The 16,365-nt window shown below is 39.5% G+C and overlaps 1 protein-coding gene across 2 annotated transcripts in view; it reads right to left on the bottom strand.

The window, feature by feature from the left end:
* Positions 1–16,365, bottom strand: part of NECAB1 (N-terminal EF-hand calcium binding protein 1) — a 60,168-nt gene that overhangs the window by 18,697 nt on the left and 25,106 nt on the right. For both annotated transcript variants that reach the window (XM_069005077.1, XM_069005076.1), the window contains exons 4-5: positions 15,344–15,369; positions 12,903–13,000 (exon numbers count right to left, since the gene is read on the bottom strand). In XM_069005077.1, the coding sequence (XP_068861178.1) occupies positions 12,903–13,000; positions 15,344–15,369 (124 nt within the window). The remainder of the gene's footprint in view (positions 1–12,902; positions 13,001–15,343; positions 15,370–16,365) is intronic.

The following is a 16,365-nucleotide window of genomic DNA, read 5'->3' as shown; positions in this document are numbered from 1 at the left end:
TTTTCTCATTAATAAATGTAATAGGGAGGATAGAGCAGACCCCTAGAGCCTCTGCTTACTGTGTTGAGGTCACATCAGGAACAGAGAAAGAAAACAGATTTACATCTCAAACTCTTAATGAATTTGTTGGCTCCTCACTCAGCTGATCTTGAAAACGTTTGGGTACAATTCCATCTGAAATAGTTTCATAAATATAAGGTGCCTTCAATGAAAGATTTCTTTAATCTCCACATCTGAAGAGGGATGATAGTCCCCTATGTCCAAGCTTTAAAAAAGACCTGTCACTTCAATGGCGTTGCGTCCTACACTATCCGAGAACCCATTTGAGTAGTTTTGGCATTTTTAAGCTCTTCCATGCTCTTTCCAATGTGAATTGCCACTGAAATGCCTTTCTGATTTTTAGACTTCTCTTAGAATTTCTCCATGTATGTGTTTGCAATCAGAGCACAAATACAAGATGTTCCAAAATTTGAATGTAAAATGAAAGATTGTCAGATAATAGCTTTAAAAGCATTTTGCTCTCAAATGAGGGCAATCTTTTCACAATATATGTTATTGAGTCTCGTTAGAAGACTTCTGCTACGGAAATTTCAGGTGTTAAACCACTCATGAATCATCAGAAGTTACTTATGTAGCCAGAAGCTTTGTGTCTTCTACATTTACTTCTTCTATCTTCAGATTAATCAGCTGTGAGTCACTTTCCAACAAATAATTTTTCATTGATACAAGTTTAAAATAGATGCTCATGTGTCATAGGTTAGCAAGCATAGTCCCGGAAGGGATGTCCTTGCTAAGGGGTGCTTACAGCTTCCTCTGGGACCTGATAGAACCTATCAGCTGGCCAGTTTGAATATGGACAATTCTTTAAGCCACTTAAAGTTGTGACCGCCTCTGTGATCCACACTTAAGAATAGACAAACTCCCCCCCAGCTCTCTCTCATTTCTGGCGCTGGCACAGCTGGCTGCAGGCCCCGTGCGGGGGCCAGCGGGCCCGGCCAGGCCCTGCTTGGGCCAGGCCAGGCTGGGCCACGGCCAGCCTGGAGCCATGGGCCTGTTCCAGCCATGGAACCCCCCCCCCACTGCCTTGCCATGGGCAGCCAGGGCGGCTTGGCTCTCCCCCTCTCCACTTCGATAAGAAAAATTCAACATTCCAGCTGCAAAGCTGCAAGGCTGAGGTGAGATTAACCCTTTTATTGCTGTGAAGAGCTGAAAACCTGAGGGAAGAGAGAGAGAGGAGATGCTTAAAGCTGAAATTCTGTTGTGAAGCTATGATATATCAGAGTATCCCGTTGTAATTTCATGAAGATATGGGGGGTGGAGTGTTCAACTCATAAGCAATAGGCAGATGCTGATGCAGCTGTAATTTCATGAGAAGTTTGGACAGAGAGAGATGAACCAGATGAACCAGATGAGGACTTTTGCTCCAAATGGGAAAGGAGAAAAACCTCAATTCCTAGAGATGCTCCCAGAGATAGTTCTAATGATGAAGATGAGGAAGACCCTTTGCTCCCAGGGAAGGAGAAGGGCCTCTGTTTTTGTTTCTGAACGGCTCAACCTTAAAATTGTACCCCAAAAGACTTCAAGAGTGGACCCCCGAAAGCAGTTGCGGGAAAAGCTGCAAGTCGGGGGAAGGGACTCACATCGCAAGCAGAGAGACTCCTCTTCCTGAATGGACTGAACAATATTTGGAAGTGGGTGGCTGTCTCGGTGTGATACTGTTTTCATAGCACGAGCAAGAAGAGACTTCTCTTTCTAAATGGACTGAACAAGGTTATTATGAAAGTGGTAAACAGACTGAACATCTTAAGGGTTGTCTTTACATTGTCAGTGGGAGAAGGGAGGAAGGTGGGGGGAGGAGGAGAATTCTGAAGGTGGTATAATTTTTTTTTTTCCTTCTTTTAGGTCTGTTAATAAACTTATTTATATTCTTTCAAGTTTTGTGCCTGCTTTGCATTTCTCCTGATTCTTATCTCAAAGAAGATAAACAGTAATGAGTATTTTAGACCAAACCACTACATCATGAGAGATTGTCTGTGTACCTGAGGGACTCACATCAGTCTATAAATAATGTTTATGGCAACCTTTTTATGATTATTTAATCTTTTTGTCAATAGGAAAGCTGATTTTTTATTCTTCTTCTAAACTGTCTCTAGTGTAATTTATTTAAAACTTCAGTGGACCTGACAGAGATCATTTCACTACCAAAAATTTTTATTCTCTAGCATGTTAGAACAGCATGTATGAATCTGTGCAGCATGGACAGGTAAATGAAACCCTTCAGTAAAAATTCATGGTATATTTTCTTTTTTTTTTCAGATTTTGACATTGCTCTTGGAAATAAGTAAACAAATCATTGCAGAACTGACCATTTCTTGTAAGTTTTTGAACTGTGTTTTAAAATTCTGGGCATCCAGAAAGAAAATGTTGCAGATATCTCCATATTGCTTCCTGCTGATGCTCATGGTAAATCTGATACAGGCATGCTGAATTACAACTTAAATGTACATCAACATTGTTTCATTTTGCAAACTGTTCAGGTGGGCTCTCACAGATAGGGGGATCATATAAACATTAGCTGTGTAATACTTGCTGCTGTCTGAGGCTGCTGCTTTCCAACTCCTTCAGAAAAGAAGTTACCTAGAAAAGCTTTCTTGCATCTGAAAGTAAGATCTTTCCATTAGAACTACTCCAAGTTTGTGCATTGCACTGGGATTTGGTCTTTTTTTCTTTGTATTTCTGTCCCATAACTTCTATATTTAAAGGCTTCCCTACAGAAAAGATCCTTGTGATCTTTAGATATGTCTTAGAGTTATATTATCAGAATATACAGAGCTACTTTTGTAAAGATGGGAAAGGTAGGCAGGATGCTAACATAATCTGTGGGAGTCTAGAGTTATTAGGGATCTTTCCTTATGGATATTTTACCCAAATATTAGTGCTTACACCTATTCTATGTGGAATTACTTAACTCTCTTAATGCACGTAGTTGAGCAAATAATTACGAATTATTACTCTTTCCTTTAAAAAATTGCTGAGTCCAGCAATTCTGAGCTCACAGCAATGTTGAGCAGCTTCAACTCCTGCCTAGTGAAAGATAACTACTCCTACCTGTCCTTCTAAAGTTCTTCAAAGATCACGGAAGAAGGTATTCAGCATATACAAATTATCTGAATAATTATAATTTAAGTCATGCAGGGAAAAAGATTGTGCATTACAATTCAATTTAAACCTCAAGCCCAGCTCTCAGCACTGAGGAATTAGTAGCCATGCTTTGGTATTGTTTCACCACTGTATTTCCTTTGAAAAGTACCTTATTTTGCATTTTACTAAAGGCTCACTGGTAAAACACTTCTGTATCAATTTATTAAGTTTATATTATGATAGAATCATTGTAATTGGCATGCCCAGCATTTGTATTTTCAGTGTATCATGCCATCAATCAGTAATGGGACCCATGGATGGTGTCTGTACATAAACTAGAAAAATGGCCCATTTCTTGAATTTCATTAGCTGTAAGTTACTGTTCATTAGCGTACACATTACACTGCACCACAGTTTGGGCAGTCCAGCTGAAATAAGTCTGTGTTAACATATTGTTCTGCTTGTTAGTTTTACTGATTGTGAATAAATGAGGGTAATTTTCCACATCTTCCTCATCAAGAGGCAACTGTGACCTTTGTGAGCAGCAAAGATTTGCATTTCGTTTAATACAACTGAAAATACACATAATTAGTGATTTCTCTGTGGAAAAGGTCACTGTGGTCTTTAAAGGTGTCTAAAGGCTATCTTAAAAAGTGCAGAAGAGGTTCTCCTTTTATAAAGGCAGAGGAGGCAGGGTTTAGGAATCTCTAGTGCAGTCTCCATCACAAGGTTACCGCAGGTTCAGCAACTCTTGATCCTCTCAGTCTCTGGTGCCAGCCTCAACCCTCTTCCCTGGGTGACTTGACCATGCTGCTCCATTTATCAGAATAGCAGCTCCTTGAGATGAAGAAGGAGTGGGACACTTCTTACTGATGTATTACTTAGCAATTTTCTGTTTCCTATTTATATGTCATATTAAACATAATTTCATAAAAATATTTATGCTTATTTTCACAAAAAATACCCTCAAGTCAACTGAAAAACATTTATCACTGAGTAGAACTCAGTAAGGAATAATCTATTTAAATTTCCCTTTATCATGGAATGTCTCCTGCCCTGTATATTCAGATCCCAAATTAGTGGGACAATGCCCTGTGTTACAACTTTAAATTGAGGATATAAAATTAGTTAGAATAACTTCACTAAAATGAAATCCCTAAGATCTAATTCTTCAGACTGTAGGAAGAAATCAAAACAGCATCAGAATAAAATCATAATTTCACCAGAAGCCATATGGAGACATGCTCAGTGCACTGACTCCACACAAATTTAACCTTTACAAAATCCTCACCTTAAGAGTGATCAAAGGCAGGATGTGCCCAATTATTAGATTCAACTTCGAATATGGAACAAGTTTTACAAGTTTATCCAAGTATTACATTTAGCATAAATTTTGTGTTTAAATTCTACCTAGAGAATTGGAACAGTGACAATTTCTACTAACCATCAGCAGTGCTGATGTAACAGCAATGAAATAAAATAGGCAGCCATGGCTGATTAGAAAGAATATCATCACACATTTGTAATAGCATCAGAACAGTCTATCACTCTCCTGTACTGGGACCACTGAAGGAGTAATACACTGTTGTTGCAATAATAGTATGCACAGAATCCATGCATGGATAAAAAGTAACTCCTATTTAACTGCTATTAGGTGCATCACATAGCTTAGAGACAATAAACTGTTTTGGATGTGTTTGATTTTAGCAGGTAGCAGGGAAATGTGTAATGCCATTGCTCCAGGGAGAAGGTTGCAACAATACCTCGAAAACATCAAAGCTGCTGGTGGTTTTGATAGGTATCAAGAGGAGAATGGCTAGTTAAATGTTTATTTTTCTGCTGGGAAGTAATTTCTATTTAGAGGTATGAATACTAAATTAAGGGGGTTTTCATTTTGTTTTATCTTTATTTCTGACTAAACACATCTTCTCTGCTACTGGCAAAAATTTAAGCATTGTCTCTTCCTGACCCAATAGGTATAATTCTTCCACAAAAAAAAGATCAAAGAAGTTCCCAAGAGTTTTCATTACTCTGATAAGGAGCTAAAAGAGGAAAAATGTGAATCTCTGGAATATCCTTGCATGACTGCTCAGAATTAATTGCTTGCAGCTTTTTGAATTTATCTTAGTTTGTTTTGACTTGCACTAATAGTCACAATCTTAAATAAAAATTCCAAAACATAATTTAAGAATGTCCCCAGATGAAAATAGCTTTTATTCGTAGGTTCCTCTCTGCCTTGTAGCAGGGTGGAACTGGTGATATATTTAGCATTATCACCAGCATTCCTCCCTTCAGCTGAGAGACAGTCAATTCAATTACTGACTGGAACAGGCTTCTCAGGGAAGTGGTAGAGTCATCATCCTTGGAGGTATTTAAAAGATATGCAGATGTGGCACTTGGGGACATGGTTTAGTGGTGGATTTGGCAGTGTCAGGAGGTTAATGGTTGGACCTATGAATTTAAGGATTTTTTCCAATTTGAATGATTCTAAACCTTAATGATTCTGTGATTTTTGATTGACATGAAAAAAAAATTAGCGATAAATCTAAAGGAACAAATGAACTATTTTCAAAGCCAGTGCATGAAAATTAGTACTCAGGATAAACTGAAAAATACTTGTTATTCTTGTGCAGCAGCTATTCATTGCATTAATTCTGTGAAAGGTGCACTTGTAAAAAGTGTGATTTCATAGAGAACAAGACTAGATTCTGTGAAAAATGTTAATAAATTCTAACCGCACGTAAAAATGGGTGCCAGCCAATTTAACACAGGTTTTGTGAAAACAAAAAAACAATTTGAAACTTCATTTTTGCTCAAACAGAATGTTAGTTGTAGAACACTATTGTCAACATATCCTTACCTATCTTTCTTCCCAGTTAATTGTTTTGAGATATAATTTACATAAGTGCTACTGTTGCTGTTACTCAAATACGCAATTAAAAAAAATCTAAGTATTCTGGTTTATAATAGGTATCAACCCTCAAGAGTTCAGTGATTTACATAATTACCATAAATGCACCATCAGTAACTAAATTTCAAGCCCTGTGTTACTCTCTCAGCTCCTATAATCTTCTCTTTTACTTTACTGGCTCCTATTTTTAGACTATTCAAGAAATTTTCAAGTAATAATAAGGTTGCACTGACTTTGCTTAGCTTCGGGGTTTTTTGAGCAAAACAGAAAGATTAATTATTTCACAGAAGCAGATAATTAGCCATACTGTGTTGGTCACTGAATCCAGCATCTTGCTGTTGCACACCACACACTGCCTTTCTATGTTTTTGCAAACAACATGTAAAAAGCAGTTGGGGTTTTTTCCCCCAAAATACTTGGAGGCTTTTCAAGAACTTAGTAGCTCCACTGAAAAATTGTCTTGTTGCCATCCTAAAATTAATGTTTCTGTTTTGTGTATGTAAATCCTGGGTGGAAACCCATCTTAAATAAACCAGTTTTGATAATTACTGCCCAAATGCATTTTGCTAGTTCACTGAGTCTGGTCCCCTGCTGTCACAGATAGATCATTAGGTGTCTTTCATAAAAGAGCTGCAAAGGAGGGATGAAAGTCCCTCCAAAGCAAACAATCAGACTTCTACAGAGTCTGAAAAGGAGAAAATTTGCAGTGTCCCATTCCTCTTTTCCTGTGTTGTCTGCCATTTCTTTCCATGGAAGCCCGCAGTGCTTTTGTCTCCAAAAGAAGAACTGTACCTCAGTATTTACAGGAGTAGTGTGCACTCAGAGGTCATCACTTTGAAAAAGTGTGTGTTAACTGCTGTAGCCAAAGCACTTTCTGGCTTTCATCTGTGGAAGACAGAAATGTTTTCCATTGGCTGTTCAAAAGTCCTGCCCAAGTCTATCCAGGAGATTGCTGCTGCATTGTAGTCACTGGATTTGGACTTCAGATACAACTTTATATCAGGTCAAGTTACACTCTTACTGGATGAAAGTTTCACTTTTATTAGCACTGTCAACTGTAAAAACCAGTTTCAGGTTTACTTGGTTTCTTTTCTTAGAACCTATAGCACTATTTCCTTTTGAAATGAAAATACACTATCTAATAAATATAACCAATATAATCTAAGTAGCAGCTCAGATATGAAGCTTTTTGTTGCTGGAGACTGGATCACATTTACAACAGCTGTGGTGGCCTTAAGGCACTTTTGAGACAGCTCACAGGCTGAGTGAGTGTGAGTGCTAAACAGACCCTGCACTTGCAAGCAAAAGAAACAAGTGCAAGGGCACTTAGTGCGGCTCTCCTGAGGAAGCAGCTCTACCACATTCAGTTACTCTCAATGATTCCCAGTCCCCACCACTTTGCCATTGTGCCACTGCAAACAGTCTCAATTCCAGTCATTGCTCCAGTAAGTTAAGAGCTGATACTCTCATGTCAAGACCATTGTCAATTCCACAACAGACTAGTAGGTTAGGCTAAAGCCAACAGGCACTGAAATCATGGAGCAGGAAGCGTGTCCCATCCTGAAATCCCCCTGGCACAGTCACTTGGCCGCCAGCCCACTGTGGTTAGACTTTTACCAACACTGAAATTGAAGGCAGGAGTCAGGAAGAGAGCGGGGTGCTCTTCAGCCAATGAAAAAGTGAACTTCAAAGGGGTGTGATGAGTGATAAAAGATACTGTCGGATCAAGGTAAGCATCACCAGCTAGCTCTTCCCCAGAGAGACAGTTCCTCTGGGAAAAAAACCCTTCAGGGACCACAGAGCTATTCAGGTATCTAAACTGGGGTTGGTGCCCTATGGAGACCCACCTGGTTTCCAGCTGCTGCCCCAGGAGGAGGTCTCATCTTGCCCCTGGGTCTCCTGGAGTCCTGAGTGCTATTCTTCAGGCCTGTGGAGACATCTCAGACATCCTTGACTATCCCAGATCTTCTAAAATATCTTTAGATAACTGTTTAAATCCCTGAATACTTTTATATTGCCATTTTAATTTCATATGGAAATCAGATTTTTGGTGATTAAATGAGAGGTTATTGAGGTTATTGAGTACAGAATAGCTCACCACCAGCAGAAGGTTACATTTGCAATAAACTATAGCAATACCAGAAATCAAAATGATAGAGCAAAACTTGTTCTTATCAAATAGCTGACAAACAGCAACAATCTTACAGCTTGGTAACTTAGAGATACATGTTCTTTAATCTCTAAATTTCTGATTTTCAATATTCACAAGGCAATAGAACTGAGCTGTCGAACACATTAAACAAATGGTCTATTTTTGCCTATCTACATTATTACTCAGTGACAGATTTTATTTTCAGAGCTGTGGGTTGCAAAATATTTCTTAATTATATTTATATGTGACTGCAAGCTAGAGAATGTAATAAAAATGCAGCTTGCTGAACATGTTATGTTCATGTGGGTAATAAAAAAGATTAAGTATTTAACTAAATATGCCTTATAAAGATGTCAGAATAAAAGGCCTAAAGAATGCATTTGTAAAGTTTTGCTGAGTGTTTAATTTTTAATGCTTCCTCTATATAAGATGAAGAATAAATGCAATAAACAGAACTATCCAGATAGTACTTTGATCCAGAAAATATTAACTTGGCAAGTGCAAGAAAACCAAGGGACACCAAAGATCAATCTGTCCTCACCACTCTGGTATAAGCAACTCAGGCAGACTCTCCATCCTAAGGGGAGAAATGATCAAATATCAAATGCCACAAATCCCTCTAAAACTCCTTAGATGTTTTTCCTTCCTGCTGTAAGGATAAAATACAGGGAGCAGTGCAAAACCAGTAAGACTGTAGCTCCCCTATCATCTTCTGGTTAAATGGGGTTTGTATTGAAGTATACTGCTTGCAAATACAACTCAGTCTTTTCCCTGAGGAAAGATGTTCCTGGAGAAATCCATTTCTCTGCATTTTTAGCTGAGCACCCTCCCATCAAGCAATGAAGCATGAACAGTTCCTACACTCCCGAGGGCTTCCTGTCTTTCTTCCCAGGTGCTGTTTAGTTTGGTTTGGTGGGAGGGATCTGGCCCCAGAGCAGTGAAAGGAACTCAAAGCTTCTTGAACCTGCTAACACACTGGAACGTTTTCTGCCACAGATGATGATGGTTTTACTTTCAGATAGCAGAGGACTGGAAGACTGGAGAAAACCTCAGTTCAAGAAAGCTGTGCTGACAGCTCTTTCAAACTACAGAGGGCAATGAAGTACACAGAAATCATGCTGAAATTGCCTTGCAGGGGCAAGGTTCCTGCTAATCTGTTGGAGAAAAATATCTACATATGGAAATCATTCACAGTGATGGGGACAACTTGGTTGATCTTGATTGATATCCAGGAATCCGTAGCCAAGCCAAGTTCCAGTTGCTCTTGGTGGGATATTGCATTCAGTTTGCTTGGCAAGGTTTGGGGAGGGGGGAAGGGAGCGACTACAGGGATGTTTTCTGTGAGGAGCTGCCAGAAGCTTCCCCCATGATTGATAGAGACAATGCCAGCCTGCTCCAAGTTGGACCTGCCACTGGCCAAGGCTGAGCCCATCAGGGCTGCTGGTATTGCCTCTGGGATAACAGATATAAGAAGAGGGAAAAAGTTACTGCAGAGAAGTGAATTGCAGCCAGAGAAGAGAGGAGTGTGAATATGTGAGAGAAAGAACTATGCAGACACCAGGGTCAGTGCAGAAGAAGGGGCAAGGATGCTCCAGGCACTGGAGCTGAATTCCCCTGAAGCCCCTGGTGCAGAGTATGGTGAGGCAGCTGTGCCCCTGCAGTCCATGGAGGTCCACAATGGAGCAGAGATTCACCTGCAGCCCCTAGAGGAGACCCACACCAGAGCAGGGGGATGCCCAAAGGATGCTGTGATCCTGTGGGAAGTCTGCACAGGTCAGACCTGTGGCTCCCTGGAGAGAGCAGCCCATGCTGGAGCAGGTTTGCTGGCAGGACTTATGACCCTGCAGTGGACCCACGCTGAAGTAGCCTACTCCTGAAGGATTGCACCCTGGGATTAGATTAGGGATTTATATTTTTCAGACATACCAATCCATGCTTTTCATTGAAGATCGACACATCTTCCTTCTCAAGGGTTTCCTTGGAAACTGGACCTGAAGAATTTTTCTAGGGCTCCAGTTCTGCAGCTGCCTTTTGAGCAAAGTACTACTGAGTATGGGCAACCTTAACTGATAGGAAGTTTCTATAGGAAGGACTGAGTGGTGGTTTTTTGTCTGATTCTAATGTTGATAAATCAATAAAGTACCAAGTTGCTCCTTTCCCCACTAAATATTTAAGAATGAATGATCTCTCCATCTGAATTGGCACACACTCTGGAAAGGTTTAGCAGAGACTGATAGAGGTGCCAAGTTTTCTTCAATCCATAAAGTCAGAGGGGATGGAAATCTCATGGCAACTCTGAGGACTGGGACTGTAATCAGTCCCATGCTTTGCAGGGTGGAGTTCAGATTCAGTCTCACCAGTCTCTACTCTTGGTTTTTAATAGGACAATTTAGTCCTTGGAAATGTGGTCCAGGCCATTGGAAACTGACTCAGCCACTGCAGATACACCATTTCCTGGTGGGTCTCACAGTGTAGGTCTTCAATTCCAGACTTTTGTTTCCTATATATAAATTTTCCAACTAGGTCATCACTTAGAAGAGAGTAATAAATGCTGTTACTACTCAGTGACTGTTCAAGGGACTCAGTGGCTGCAGTGGCAGAATGGTGACAAAGTTTTATGCTGCACTAGGAGACGAAACCCAAGTCTTGCCTGGGATGCATGTCAATGGCCATTTAAAACCAGACCAACCATTTCTGAGCACCTGTTTGCATGAGCAGGGAGTCAACTCGAGCTTGGAGCTGCCTCACATCTTGTGTGTCACTGGTGATGAACATCAGTTATCTATGCTATCTCAATGTGCTAACTTACTTTTGCTGCACCTCCAGCTCTGATTTTAGATGGCTGTAGCCCAGATTTTAGACAAGAACTTCAGTAAAACTTGAGCTATTTAACATAGAAATTTTAAGATATGCACTCCAATGATTTATCAGGTAGTGAGTTCACATAAACTATTTCCTGAGAACTGAATTCCTGTTGAACATAATCCAAAATTTGAATTGAAAACTTAGTTTCCATACAAACATGTAGTGGCTGAGCATATCCTTGGCAGAAAGCTCTATTTTAGAATATTTGATTACACATTTTTTGTTTGACTGTGTTCACACACAGTTTCTACTAAATGGAATTAAAAGAATTTTTCCAGTGTTAGCCTTGCTCTATTTCTGCCATCCCTAGCAAATAGTCAGCTGAAGTATTCCTGAAAAACAGAAAACCCATTAGGCTTGAATCTTCAGTTAAGAAAACAAAATTCAAAGAAATTGTGGTTTCATTATATTTTAGATGGGTTCTTCAAGCAGACAAATGAAACACACTAATATTCCAGATTTTCTTATCCATATTTCTACTCAGGCCAGAATACACATTTTATAATCTCATTAGTCTGCTGGGACTCCTCCTTGTAATTAACTTCTGAAGTAATTCTTAAATGCTGTCTTTTATTTGCTTCCAGTTGTTATGAGGTTTATTTACTTCCATTTGTTATGACATGACCTGCCCTTTACCAGCAGTATTTTATACACATGGCTATTTTTTAAAATTACGCATAGCTAAAATTAACCAATCTGTTGCTTTTTAATATCCAGCTCAACAAGACAGTGAGTCGGTGCCCACTCACTTCATTAGGAGTGGAAGATGCACAGCATGAATGAAGAGACATTCAGCTTCCTGGCTCAAGCTCTAAATAAATAAGCTGCACTTTTGTTTTTATTTTGTCAGTTTATGTAAGATGTATGAGTGCTTTACTCCTGCAAACACACGAATACCACAGATAACAGCTTCACTAAAGAAGCACAGCTTTCTCCACATTGATCTATCCATTGATCGACTGAAAAAACCACCCAGAGTTTTTTGACCCCACAGGATCTCAGAGAATAATTTTGGCTGAAATTTCTGTTCTTGATGACTAGCCTGGTGTGGATCTGTGGCTAGGTTTGGAGGATCTGGGTTCACTTCCTTGGTTTGTGCTTTCCCTCACCTTTTGAAGCTGTTCCACCTTGCACAGGATATTTAACTGTTCACCCAAGGAAGAGGAGCGAATCACCCAATGTATTGATACACTTTTAGTCAGACAGGTAGCTGGGGTGTGGTCTGACCACAGGAGCAGCTATGACCACAATGAATGGAGAGCCAGGTGGATCGGCTGCCTAGCATGTCCTGCAGCACGGCCACATTCCCGGTCAGATATGCGATGGAGAAACCGATCTTCTTTCCCTCCAGGTAAAGGTCCCCTAGCTGTGCTGGTGGAAAACAGCCCCAACCCTTCCTCTTGGCAGGCTGTGTGACCACTGCTTTTGTTTAAAATGCCTCAATGGGAAACGAAATCTTCTTCTTGGTCAGGAGGCTTCGCTCAACCCACAACATTATTTTTTCAAATTTGGTCTAGTTCCAAATGTTGGTGTTGATACTTACCCACACTTGGCAGGGGACATAGAACCCTCTTCGTACAACAATGCAAAGAACATTCTTCAGACCATTCACAAAGACAAATCTGGCTATATCCAAACTGTAATAGTTTGCAGATAGGTCTTTAAAGATTTCATATACAATCATTTTGACAAGCCTTTTCTTACTGGATTTTGCTACAAACATGTATATTTGGAGGAACTTAAATATGAATTAGTAAATTCAGATAAGAAAACTACTGGAAATACTCCAAACAAAATATACAATGTAAAGAAAATTTCACAGATTTTACTTACTTTCTTTGTTTTGTCCATTGCCTTCAGTATGGTTATGTTTAAGTCTTCCAAGACAGCTAGAACATTTTCATATTCTCCTAGGTGCTTTGAAAAATAATCTAAAAGAAGACAAAACCCCCCATCACCTACAAATGACCTGAAAATCAATATTTCATCAAATATCAGCTTTATCAAGTCTGAACTCAGTTACAGCATTATTAGGTATCTAAATACAAAATGAAAAGGAGTTACAATGAAAAGGATCATTTTCTTTTTAAATTTTGTATTCTTTCTCCGCAAAATAATTCCTGGCATACTTAAAATACCAAAATCAGTATTTCAAAACATTTTCTTTCAATAAATGAGCTGCCAAATTCACAAAAAAATATGAAATATCAATTTGACAGCTGATGCAAACTTATTTCCAAAATATCTACATCTTCTTTGCAAACTAAATTTTCAGTCTAATAGTCTACAATTACAATCAGGAAATGAAGTTTTCATATGTGTGTGGTGAATTTGATTATATTGATATGAAAATTAATAATTCTGGTAAAGCCCTTAGAGGAGATAATAGCAAGTGGGGGCTGTTGTGAGGTGGGGTTGGTTGAGACCAGTTGTTTCTGAAAAATGAAGAGATCATGAGTTGGCCAGATAAGCTTCTAGTCCCAGGAGCTGTGATATTTTCAACAAATATGATGCATGCAAATGAAATTTTAATGAAAATAGTGGAGATAACAAATTGCAGGATGTCCTTGTGTAGCTTCTCAAAGCAGAGGACTTTTTAACAGAAAGAACTGATGTAAAGGCCAAGGGATTACAGCAAGAGGAGGAAGCAAACCTGGGAGATCACGATCCGAATTCTCATTTGGTTGATGTGGTGTACAGTAGAGGGAAGCACAGGAAGGAAAAAGTGTGAAAAATAACTAAATAAAATTATGGTAAAGCTTAGACACTGTGTTAGACAAGGCATTTAGACATCAGATCACCTGGAAGAGCACGAAAATCAACATCTAAACGGCAGACAGGAAGGACAAGATTACATAGGAACTTTTTGAAATAATGAATAGCAACACTTTGGGGCTTTTAAAAGGTCAGCATGAGCTTCTCAGGGGAATCATGAAAATGTAAGTTACCAGGAACACTGTGACATGACCTGGTATTGCTGAGAGGTTGAATGAAATTATTTAGAGTGAAAACGTATTATGAATTAGCACCCTGGATGGTTTTTAGCTTCATTTCTGAGATGAACTGATATAACTCAGAAAGAGATGTATAATCACAAGCTTAAACATATGTTGAGTAGACTCAGTATCAGATTCACAGATGAGAAACACCCTAGTGGCAACATTTAAAAGATTTAAAAGGCACTTGAAACAGCCTGTATTCAATCAAAACAGACAGTAAACAGAGTCAGTGCTGGATGGACAGCCCCCTCAGCCCAGCAAGCCTGTATGCCTCCAGTGCAACACCAACTGGAATAAATCCCTTGTGGAACAAAACCACCTCTCTTCCTCAGCCAGGTTTATACAATTTTGGCCAGATGCTCAACCAGCAGAAGTTGTCACAGCCCAGTTCACTTCAGATGAGTCTCTTGTCATATATTTATAAGCCACAGGGTGAGGTGTATTTTAGTGGGTTCTTGGCCATGTCACCCTGTGGGTGAGTAATTGAGCAGGTATTCAACTCGATGGTATTTTCAGCTTTAAGTTCTTCAGCAGTGTTGACCACTGGAAAACTTATCAGTCTACCATCTTTCCCTCAGAAACTGGCTGGTGCTGACAAGTATGATTTTTTTTTTCTGACATTTTTGTGATAACCTGCAGAAACCTTTCTTTGTAAATTGTTTTCTGGTGCAAGAAGCACTCCTAAATCAGGTGCTGTAAGATAAGCTGGAGAGCAAACAGGGCGTTGGGGAAATGACTCACAGCCTGGAATGAGGTCCAGAAATAGGTAATTGGGCCAAAATCTAGGCCTTGGAGGAGTTTTATTGTGACAAAGGATCATAGAACTTGTCAAACTTGCTGTTCTCCCTGGCTCAAGTAGGAGGAAAGTAATGAATTTTCTTTTAGTGGGGTATATGACAAGCGTTAAAGGGAGAAACTAACTAGAAAAAATATCTCACACAAAAGGGAAATAAAATACAAGCATCTATCTATCTATCTATCTATCTATCTATCTATCTATCGATCTATCTATCTTTATGTCAGAACAGATCTTGAATCTCAGAGAGTGTGAAATACTGACTAGGAAAAATATTTTTGAAATAAATTCTGCACATAGGGGATGACAGAGTCTGAAAAGATTATAAGCCATCTGCATTTTCCCAGGAGTTCTCTGAGTGGAAATTATTTTCTGTTTGAGCTACAAAGATTAAACAGAAAAAAATAATCACATGGCATGTTTATTTGTACAGGGCTGCTGCAGGCATAGATTATGTTCTTTCCCAAAAAAGAACTTACCACAGAGCTCTTCTGTGTCAAGATTGCTGGAAAGATAAGAATATAGAAGGTTAGTGAGGTTAGTAATGTTTTTTTGTTGTTGTTGCATTGGTAAATAGTGCAACTCAAATATTAGCCTGACTGGGATATGAAGCCCCCCTGCCTGGGCTGCAGCAGGAGATGCAAGTGCCTGGCTCTTGCTGGCCTTGCTATGCTGCCTTAGGGCAGAAGGCTGCAGCCTTTCCAAAGCTGGCTGCAGGTGCAGCCTCCCTTCCTGGTCACATTGCCACTGGCACCTTCCTACTCACTGCAAACCCACTTTGAAATTCAGCCTTTGTGCATCATGATGCAGTCACTGTTCCTCAGGCCTTACACATTTGGCCCCAGTTCTGGCAGGAATCCATCTAAACACCAGAAATGTTTGGTTTGGGTTTTTTTTCTCCACCTTTCTGCCTGTATTCCTCTTCTGTGGCTGTCATGCTGGACAGCAAGGCTCAGAGATCTTGACCTTCCATGCTAAAGAAGAAGAAACCCAATAACTTTCTCCTGTCTGCAATCTTTGCTGTGCCATAGTGTTCTATGGGAGAGAACACAGAAGGAGGATAGAACCAGCCATAGCCCGTCAGCACACGTAATTCCTAAGACTTTCTGGCCATGTAAGACCATTTCACCACTACTAACTTTGGCAAAATTAGTGATGTGAAAAGTATAGATGTACTGTCATATTCCCATGCCAACATTATATAAATTCATAAATGCAGGAAGTACTCTATGCAGTCAAACCTGTTCACTGGAAGCAGATTTCATCCTGATCAACTTTGGAGTGATATTTTCTCTCATAAGCAAGGCCTTAATAGTTAAAAGAGGACAACATTTGACCTACAGCTCATTACTGAAAGTTAGCATACTGCCTTTCTTCCAAGAAGGAAAAGAAACAGATTATTAAAGAAACTTAAAAGCATGAATGTCCTCTTTGAATCTTGCTGAGGGGTGAATATTGAACGGCTGATTGCACTGAGTATTTTTTCACTTATCTTTTTAAT

The sequence above is a fragment of the Aphelocoma coerulescens genome, chromosome 2 (assembly GCF_041296385.1).
Source record: "Aphelocoma coerulescens isolate FSJ_1873_10779 chromosome 2, UR_Acoe_1.0, whole genome shotgun sequence".
In the NCBI taxonomy this organism is placed as follows: domain Eukaryota; kingdom Metazoa; phylum Chordata; class Aves; order Passeriformes; family Corvidae; genus Aphelocoma; species Aphelocoma coerulescens.
This window is presented reverse-complemented; position numbering and strand designations above follow the sequence as displayed.